The sequence below is a fragment of the Ipomoea nil genome, unplaced genomic scaffold (assembly GCF_001879475.1).
Source record: "Ipomoea nil cultivar Tokyo-kokei standard unplaced genomic scaffold, Asagao_1.1 scaffold2942, whole genome shotgun sequence".
Taxonomy (NCBI): Eukaryota; Viridiplantae; Streptophyta; class Magnoliopsida; order Solanales; family Convolvulaceae; genus Ipomoea; species Ipomoea nil.
Genome location: NW_017619370.1, coordinates 686,666 through 697,525, shown reverse-complemented (window position 1 = coordinate 697,525; position 10,860 = coordinate 686,666). Strand labels below are relative to the sequence as shown.

The 10,860-nt window shown below is 33.5% G+C and overlaps 1 protein-coding gene across 1 annotated transcript; it reads right to left on the bottom strand.

Moving 5' to 3' along the window:
• Window positions 1-10,016: 10,016 nt before the first annotated feature.
• Window positions 10,017-10,631, bottom strand: LOC109162424. Its single transcript, XM_019311127.1, has one exon. The coding sequence runs from the start codon at window positions 10,629-10,631 to the stop codon at window positions 10,017-10,019; it is 615 nt and encodes a 204-aa protein (XP_019166672.1).
• Between the last annotated feature and the right edge of the window lie 229 nt (window positions 10,632-10,860).

Here is a 10,860-nt window from a genome sequence, read left to right as displayed (position 1 = left end):
TGGTCTCTCCTTAACCTTGGTCTTTGTTTTATGTAATTTTATTTGCGTTCAGACCCCAGGAGTTTTTACTATTGCAAATTAGCCCCAACTATTTTTGTTGAAACTTGAAAGATGAGGATAATGATAGATAGGAAGGTTGTTGCAATGTTTTGGACTTAGCCAAACTCAGACTAAGTCATGACCCATCTCAATAATGATTATGCTACCGCCCTAATTAAACCACAAAATATTATTTTCTTTTCTTTTTTTTTTTTCTTTTATCTTTTTCATTTTTTCATATAAAAAGAATTGAAAATAACTAATAATAAAATGGGAAAATGGCACTTTTTCCCCCTGTGTTATATACTTATAGCACTTTTTCCCCCTATATTATTTAAGTGGCAATTTTTCCCCCTGATATATTAAATGGACATATTTAACCTTAAAATAAATATTTCCTTTATTTTACTTCTCCAACAAATTATAACCACAATTTGAAAAAATAAAATACATTAATTGTTGAATTTAGAATACTTTAAAAATAAAAAAATAAAATTTTAAAATAATGTTTGAACCAACAGTTCAAATTGGATCCGAAATTGTGAAACAATGATTCAAAATAAAAACCAAATCGCGATTATATATACTTATATGTGAGAGTCAATATAAATGCGAAAAAAACATACACTGTTTGCAAATATTATAATTCTAATTTTAAGCTATTGCTAGTAGTTGTTCCGATTTGAACCTCTGGTTCACGGTTCAGAATCTATTTTTTTCCACTTCACAATTTTAATAAACGGAAACCCAAATATTGGGTTATGTTATGAATCATAACCGATTTTTTTTTTATTTGATTGCTATAGTGTTCGGTTCAGTTCGAACCGAACCGTGGCCATCCCTACGTATAAACAATAATTTGTTGAACAAGAGAAATAAATAAAATATGTATTTTAAGGGTATAAATGTCTATTTAATATTATCAGGGGGAAAAACCGCCACTTTTATAATAATTGAGGGGGCAAATGTGGATGCATGAATAACTCAGGGGAAAAAAGTGCTATAAGCATATAACATAGGGGGAAAAAGTGCCATTTTCCCTAATAAAATTAAAGAAAGATTGCAATAGTGGTTAATAATAAGTGATCAAAGATCACTCTCTCGCATGCAACTGCATAGCTTATTATGTATATATTATTAATAAAATGTGAGGCTTTCTTTCTAATTGATTTGTGTTTGAGTGATTTAAATAATAAAAATTGAATAATCATTCAAAAGATAGCACTACTTAGGGTAGGCGTTTCGGTATTTAGATCAATTTTTTCGGTTTCGATTTGTTCAACATTTTAGTTCGATTCGATTTAGAAACCTCAATTTCCAACATTTCTTAATGTTCTAGCATAAATAAATAAATAATTATTTGTTTTTACTAATAATTTATGATTAAAAATTCATTCTGCATCCATTTAGTTCAATCAAGCTCATTTAATGAGATTATAACATTTTTTAAAAAAATAATAACTTTGGAGAACCAATACGGACCAAGCTAAAGATTTTTATAATTTATTTATATAGCCTAGCAAACTTTTTTGTTCAGATCCAAATTCTCCAACAAAATAAAAAATAACTAAAATAGAAGGGAAAATAAAATCACCCAAATGAATAGCAAATAACCATAACCATGAACAACAATGTTCTACTCTCATATGTAATATTTTTACTTCGAGTGTCATAAAATGGTCCTACAGATTGATTTCATACATCAATTCTTATGCTCAACTATAAAGTCACATTTTACAGACATATAACAAAAATTGAGTTCCAATTTTATTGAATATATTAATTATGTTGAACGCCTAAATTTAACTCATAGAAAAGCAAGGTTGAAAAAATCGCTAGGTGCCCTCTAGTCTCTAGGCGCCTGGAGACCGCCCAGAGCGCCTAGGCGGGCGCCTAGGTGGCCGACCGCCTAGCGCCTAGGCGCGGTGCAACACTGCAGAAAAGATTCATATACATATGCAAGCATATAAATTTAGGCGAAGGCAGCATGTGAGACTTGTTCAATTGCAAATTTACAGGCGAGATTGCAAGAGTGCTTGAGCGGACGACCGGTCGTCTGCGATTAAGAACTCCTTCAAGGGGTTAGATTATATTGCGCATGGGATATGATAGGAGTCACCGACAATTGATCATTGAGTTAGGCTTTAATTTGTCTACGATGATGTATTGGCCAAAGGGAAGCGCAAAGATGAGTGAAAACTTGCAAAATTTAATTTGGAGTAATAGGTAGGTAGTGTAGAGTTGATGTTGTTAATGTTTATAGGGAGCAAAATTAGTTAATTGGTTAGATGGTGAATCATTTATAGATAGTGTGCCATGGGCATGGCTTGAGGGAATTGGCCGGATTCACCTTTAGTTTTTATTTGTGAAGAACTTGATGAGGATGGTTTTGTCATCTACCAAGTTATATTTATCTTTGCAAGTTGCAACACACTTTCATTTTCAAAAATAAATCATATTGTCATGTTATCATATTTCCAATTCTCCCATTATTTTTTCTACATTCCTATAATTTCATCTCACTTTTAATAATATAATATAAGAATAAGGATCAAATAAGTCATCGAAGAGCACACGAAACTGCAATTAGATCACCGATTAAAAAAAAAAAAAAAAACTATAATCGGGTCCCTAAACAATACAAACTCATGCAAATGAACCTAAACTGACATGTTTACATATTGATTACTGACGTGGTGGTTATAATATAAAAAACAACTTTTAAAATTTGAAAGGGAAAATTGCATGATTTTGTCAATTATCAATGTCACCCCTGAATTATTAGTGGTGTAAATATTGCCCCTCAATTTTCAAAACGATACATATATTGCCCCTCTCAAGTGTAAATGTTGCCCCTCAATTTTCAAAACGGAACATATATTGCTCCTTCCGTACGGTACGTGAGGGGCAATATATGTACCGTTTTGAAAATTTAGGGGCAACATTTACACCACTAATAATTCAGGGGTGACATTGATAATTGACATATTATGGAGGAGCATAAATTATAATTTTCCCAATTTTAAATTAAAAAAAAAATCTTTTAAAAAAATCCCACCCCCTCCCCGACCTTTCGTCTCCGGCTGGCCGAAGACAAAGACTGGTTCTTCATCTCCGACAGCCTAGAGACAAAGGTCGGGGGAGTGGTTGTTTTAAAAAAAAAAATTAAAATTAAAATTATTAAAATAAAAGTAATAAAACATTTTTTTAATTCGGTAACTGTTACACCAACAATCAATAGTAAACATGTCACTTTCAGTACAATTGCATGATCTTGCGATGTTTAGGGACCTAATTTAATTGTAATTTTTTTAAATTTTGGTAGTCCAATTGTAATTTCGTGTACAGTTCGATTGCATATTTGCCCATTATTCTTATAATATAATATACTCCGTAATATCTATACTAATAAGAGTCCAAGAGAGTTAGACCTATAATGGGTAGAAAAAATGGCGGTCAAATTTTTTAATCAAATGAATGGCTCAGATTGATCAGTTTTTAATTTTTCCTTAAGATTTCCTAATTTATCCTTAATGAATATGATTATCCATTAACTTCTCCGTTAAATATTATCTTTTCCGTTAATTTCTGTTAGTTCACCATTAACTTACTCATTGATTTCAATAAGAAAGGTCTTAGGTTCAAACCTCATCCCAATCAAAGTTGACATAATTAGTACTCTATTTTATTCTTATTAAATTATATTAAAAATAATAATTTAGTAGCTACAACAAAAAAAATATATATATATGCATTTCTTTAATTTAGAATTACGTGTCTACATTGTCTTTATTCAAAAAAAATTAATTCATTATCAATAAATTAAATAAGAGAAATAATTTCATTAGTTATATGGTATTTATTTTTTATATTGTCTTTATATTTCTCCAATGTAAAAATTCTTTACATTCAAATTCATCAATTGATTATATTCACTACATTGTCTATTATCTTTTTTTTGTGCACTATTTTTTAATTAAATATCAAAGTTATAATACAAAATAATGCTATATATTTATTTACCAAGTATTTTACTAATACCATGAAAAAATTAAAAAAAAAATATAATTAATAAAGCCAATCATATTAACTACTTGAGTGATTTGTTGACAAAGAGAGTATTCAAATCATACAACAAATTGAAGTGAGAGCTACCTCGCAATGTCCTTGTTTGACTATCAGCAGTTAGCAGTTAGCGTTAGTGGATTATATTAGCGAATTTCACAAGCGAATTATACAACTGTTGGTAAAAAGATATTTCAAAAAATTAGCTGTTTAGATTAACATGTAAAATTACCTAACGGTATATATACAAATATTTAATAATAATAATAATAATAATAATAATAATAATAATAATAATAATAATAATAATAATAATAATAATAATAATAATAATAATTTTTTTTTAAAAAAATAAAAAAATAAAAAAATAAAATTAAGCCAATCATATTAACTACTTGGGGGATTTATTGACAAAAAAAAGTATTCAAATCATACAACAAATTGAAGTGGGAAACTATTTCGCAATGTCCTTGTTTGGCAATCAGCAGTTAACTCTTCAATATTAGTATATATTTAATATTTTATGCTCTAATTTTTATTTGCTCTCTCTTATGTCTCGTATTTGGTTTCAACCATACCTATACAATTATTTTATTGACAATTATAATCAATATTGACTATATTATCTTGCATTTGTAAACTTAGAATTGCCTATTTAAATACGCAAATTTAACATTTAATTATCTATGCATGAACAATTCCAATATAATCTTGCATTTGATATACTTTAAAGTACTTATTTAAAAAAAATATTGCGCATTATCCCAATCGCGCAATGCGCCTAAAAAACTAGTAATATAATATACTCTCATGTCTCATTTTATCTGTCTTACTTACTATTCATTAGTCAAACCAACCATTTCATCTTTGTTTATTTTCATTATTATTTTTTACGTTTTTTTTTTTAAATTTGATTTTTTTTGTTTAATAATACTTTTAGTGTAGTTTCTAAATATATAAATTTTGTATATTAATATTAAAGAGAAAATTACATTTTTGGTCCTGTGACTATTGTGGTCTTGTTAATTTGAGTACTTGACTTTAAAAACTATCAATTTAGAATTTTCCTTCTTCTTCGCGTACCAGCGACGGTTTCGCCGGACTACACCGTTGCCTCCACCGGACTACGTCGATGCAATGCCAAAGCTTCCCGTTGTCCACCCAAAACCAGCAACGCGAAGATGAAGCAACGGCAGCCGAGAGCCAGCGACGCCTGAAGGAGGAGAGATGCAGCGACATCACCGGAGAAACTAGCTCGCCTCCGCAGCTCTCAGCGCCGATGACATCCTGTAGCTCACTGGAGCGTGGACTGTGGACGAGTCGACTGCGGCTGAATTCTGACAGAAAACCAGAGGCGGAGACGGCATCGCGGCGGTCCGGCGGAGTTGCTAGCTCGCTAGCTGTAGCTTCGGAGTCCGCTCTATATGCTTGTCGCCTCGTCGTCTACTATGCTCACTGGAGCGTGGAGTCGTTGCCTCCTTGAGTCAAGACGCCAAGATGGATTTTCATAAGGTTGAAGCAGCGATTCTGTGAAGCCTGAAGATGAAGAAGTCGGCAAAGGGAGGTTAATTGGGGCATATTTCTATACTGAAGCCCATGAGAAAATCCAAAGAAGAAAAATTTGTAGCAGAGAATGGTGACTGATGCCCAAGTGAGGAAATATTAAGGTGTTGGGAAAAGTCACGTGGTGAACCCTGTTGAGATTTGCCACCAGGAGGAAAGGAAGTGAAAGTAGATTTTGGTAATAAAATCGTCAAAGTACAATTCATTCATATCGTAAACTTTACCAAATTATATAAAATAGAGATAAGTGGAGTTGCTAGCATGCCGCACATGAAGGGTTTGAAATATATGGTGATTAGCCCTGGGCTGGGTGAAGCCCGGATAAAATACTGGAAGGGAGATGGAGCGGTGGATGGCTCAGATTGCCCAGTTTGCCGCCGACTTGCCGCCATGCTTTCCACGTTGCGTGCAGTGTTCCATGGCCGATTGATTGTAAGTGGATTAAACAAACGAAAAAGAAGAAAGAAGAAGAAGTTTTCAATGCTTTCAAAAAAAAAAAAAAGAAGAAGTTTTCAAAAAAAAAGGAAGAAGAAGGAATGACTTAAAATGACTATTTTGCCCCCAAGAATAAAAAATTTAAGTTTTTCTGGCAACATTTGACCGGCGATTTGGTCGGGAAGACTAAATGTGTTAAAAACTGCATAGTTACGGGACTAAATTGATAGTTTTTAAAATTAAGTACTCAAATTAACAAGACCACAACAGTCACAGGACCAAAAGTATAATTTTCTCTAATATTAGACTTAATTATGAAATTTTGAAATAAAAATACCTTCAGTAAATACGTCACTACAAAAAAAATCGCGAATCGCGAATGGGCAATATTCCGTCGCGCTGTCGCGATTCGCGATTTTTCTTGTAGTGCGTCTTGTTAACCGAACCATATATATACATAATAAGACACAGAGGGAGTAATACATAGTATGCTTGATCGTGAATGCAATTACCAAAAGGAGCAAATTAAATGCGTCAACATGAAAGACTTGCAACTAACAAATGCAAACTATCAAGAAAATAGATCTAAAACCATTAATGATTATCCGGAGACTTATCATATATTACTACTTTACACGCGTATTATGTGAATGAGTTAATGTCCAATGTTTATAATTAAATAAATATTTGAAAGTATATCAATGCAAGATTGCAAGATTATATATTAGAAGTTCATACATAAGTAATTTAATGTCGGATTTGTTTATTTAAATATGTAACTCATAGTATATAAATACAATGTAATATAGAAGATTCATTATAATTGTTACTAAACTTTTTTTTTTTAAATAGTAACTAAGTATTTTTGTTACAAAGGGTTCTAATATATTTAATGAATGCACATATATACAACCTCAAAGAATGAATCAACGGTATCAGTCCTTTAGGTTTTTTGCTCAGTGTTCATTTAGTTCAATCATTATTGTTGAATAAATTATTATGGATAAAAAGATTCCTAATTTAAGGAATTTAGATTGGACGATGGGTAAATATGGTATAACCCAAAGATCAAAATGTTAAAGAAAGTGTTTGGTTATTCAACAGTTTGAAGCAACAATTTGTTCCAAACCACTGAAAATACAAACATTGCAATTTACAATATTTTCACTTAGTGTCTTTGAGAAGATTTCCCCAAAACACCTATATATATATATATATATATATATATATATATATATATATATATATATATATATATATATATATATATATATATATATATACCCATGCCACTTTTCCCACCGATGTGGCAAAAGTGGCAAAACTAAGGGGAGCCGAACTTTCGGCTCCCCATATATTGTATTATTTTATTTAATTTTATTTCTTTTGTTAAATTATTATTATTATTATTATTATTATTATTATTATTATTATTATTATTATTATTATTATTATTTATTTTTTTAAAACAATTATTATTATTATTATTATTATTATTATTAGAGTTTTTACCCATTTTGGTCCCTTGACTATGGCCCATTCTCAATTTTGCATTCAGACTTTTAATTGCACCCAATGTGATCCCTCGACTTTTAAAAGTTACCCCAATTTGGTCCTCTGTTACCTTTTCCATCAATTAGGTGTTAAGTTGGGGGGTATTTTGGTCTATCCACGGAGGTGCTCACCTGCATCTTCTCCGGCCGGGAGGATGCGTTTTTGGAGAGCCCAACCTGACCTGATATTCCAGATTTTTACCGTTCGATCCCACGAGGCAGAGACGATGGTCAGCTGCAGATTATTGGGGCTGAAACGTACGCACGATACCCATTCGGAGTGCCCGTCCTGCTCCTGGATCGTGTACTTGCATTCACCCAGGGTGTTCCCTAGCTTGATGGAGCGGTCACGGGAAGCGGAGACGATCTGGCGGTTGTCAATAGAGAACGCCACGGACAGGACGTCCTTAGTGTGGTCAACGAAGCGGCGGGCGGTGGTGCCGGTCTGAAGATCCCCGAGGCGGAGCTCGGCGTCCCAGGAGCCGGATAGGGCGAACTGTCCGTCGGAGGAGAGGACCACGTCCTGGACGAAGTGACCGTGTCCGGTAAGGCGGCGGCGTGGGACGCCAAATTATGTGAGCGAATTTCTTGGGCAAGTCTGGCTTACAATATTATGTAATATGCATATAAATGTCCACGGCCAGTTGTGTTCACTCGTCTACGGACATGTATTCATAAACCAGAATCATTTTGTTGTTCTCTCGTCCACCAACCCCAAATACATGTTGCCGATGCCGATGATTTTGGTCGTCTCCCAGTTGTTGGTAGCCTCCTGCAATTCTGAGAAAGAGAAATACCTGCCAAATTCCGATGTTGATGAGAAGAACAGGTTGTTCTGTCGGGATCTTAACGGAGTGTTGTTGTTGGGGTTCGTGAAAGATGTGTCTCCGGCGTGGACGGGAAGCAACCACGATGAGAAACTGCTCCTCCTCCGTCAAGCAGATGAATAGACCAAAATACCCCCCAACTTAACGTCTAATAGATGGAAAAGATAACGGAGGACCAAATTGGGGTAACTTTTAAAAGTTAAGGGACCACATTGGGTGCAATTAAAAGTCAGAATGCAAATTTGAGAATGAGCCATAGTCAAGGGACCAAAATGGGTAAAAACTCTTATTATTATTATTATTATTATTATTATTATTATTATTATTATTATTATTATTATTATTATTATTATTATTATTATTATTATTATATCCTTAGGTCATTTTACATATTAATCTAAACAGTTTATTTTTTCAAATATCTTTTACCAACCGTTATATAATTCGCTGGTCAAATCCGCTAATTTAATCCACTAACGCTAACCGCTAACTGCTGATTGTCAAACACGGACATTGCGAGGTAGTTTCTCACTTCAATTTGTTGTGTGATTTGAATACTCTCTTTGTCAACAAATCCCTCATGTAGTTACTATGATTGGTTTAATTATATATTTTTTATTTTTTTTTTGGTATTAATAAAATACTTGGTAAATAAATATATATAGCATTATTTTGTATTATAATTTTGATATTTAATTAAAAAATAGTGCACAAAAAATATAATAGACAATGTAGTGAATATAATCAATTGACGAATTTGAATGTAAAGAATTTTTTTTTTTTTTAAATTGGAAAAAAATAAAGACAATATAACTAATGAAATTATTTCTCTTAATTAATTTATTGATAATGAATAAATTTTTTTGAATAAAGACATTGTAGGGACAATGTAGCGAATATAACCAATTGATGAATTTGAATGTTAAAATTTTTTATATTGGAGAAAAATAAAGACAATATAACTAATGAAATTACTTATCTTACTTTTACTCTATTACATTGTAATGTATCTATTCAAAGCACAAAGAGACAACGCCGCCACTGAGGCTTGATCTCATGACCTCCCACATTAGAAAGATCACTACATGCCATCTAAGCACAAGGTGCTTGGCTACTTTTATTTTTTTATTTTTTTTTTGAAATAATAATGGTTGCAATATATTAATGAATGAAAGCGACAATAGAGCCTGGGGGGACAGAGTCCCAATACAACGGAGTAGCCTGAGCAAAGGCTGCTGCAGCAAGAGTATGAGCATGTAAATTCAAACCTCTAGAAACCAAACTAACTGAACAATAATGAAACGATGACAAAGCAGCTCTAATTTCAGTAACAATAATCCCGAAATAGGACAAAGTCGGGGCGTGTGTTGATAGAAGGCTGTTGTGTAGCTCCGAACAATATGTAAATAGGTCAACCATAGCCACATTCCGATTCTTCAACCAAGATAGTGCTTCTTTACATGCAAGTGATTCAACCATTAGTGGGGAGAAGCAAGCCGGTAATTTGCTGTTACACGCCGCTAAGAAGCGGCCATCAATGCAAGAAGCACAGCCCCAAAAGACGCCACCCGGTGGCATGGTCGTAGCTTGCATCGACGTAGCACCTGGAGTGCAAGGAAGGCTGCAAGGAAGCGTCCACTGCCTGGTGTTGAGTATGCCGGTGTACCTGCTGCCACCCGGTCAAAGCCGAAGAGGCTAGCCTCCAAACGGTGCTCGGCGGCGGTAGAGATCTCTCCCAATCAGCTTGGTTTCGTGCTTTCCACAAGTAATATAGAACTGCCACAACAATTTCCGCAAACTCCTTAGGTTGAGAGTGTAAAACATTTTGCATCCAATCAAAAAAAGATGCAGCAGCTACGGACAAAAAAGTCACGGCAGCCTCATGCCAAACCAACCTAGCAAAATCACATAATAAAAATGCATGCATAATATCTTCATGTTCAATACCACATTTGGGACATGCGGGATCAATGTCTACCCTCTTTATAATCAAACTCAAAGTGGTGGGCAAAATATCATTAAGAGCTCTCCAAACAAAGGTCTTCCATTTTTGGAGAACATTTAGTTTCGAAATAGTTGTCCAACTATCAAAAGTTCCCGGGGCACACTCAAAATTCCCAACAATGTGCCTATAGTCTCCTTTAACCATGTAACAACCCCTAGGGTCCTTATGCCAAAACCAAGAATCATCATTGATGGATTTAATTAACCCGGGGTGGACCCGAATCAATAAATCCGAATAAGAACGCAATATGAACAATAAATAAATAATATAGAACGACGTCGTAAAGGCCGTGAGACCGTATATTATATTAAATGTCGTAGAATTGGCTATTACAAGGATTTAGTAAGACAAAGTGTGTAGAATAGTAAGTAGT

What these genes read in the sequence shown, in the direction of transcription:
- LOC109162424 (XM_019311127.1), bottom strand. Translation starts at nt 10,631, where the DNA reads ATGGTTAAAGGAGACTATAGGCACATTGTTGGGAATTTTGAGTGTGCC.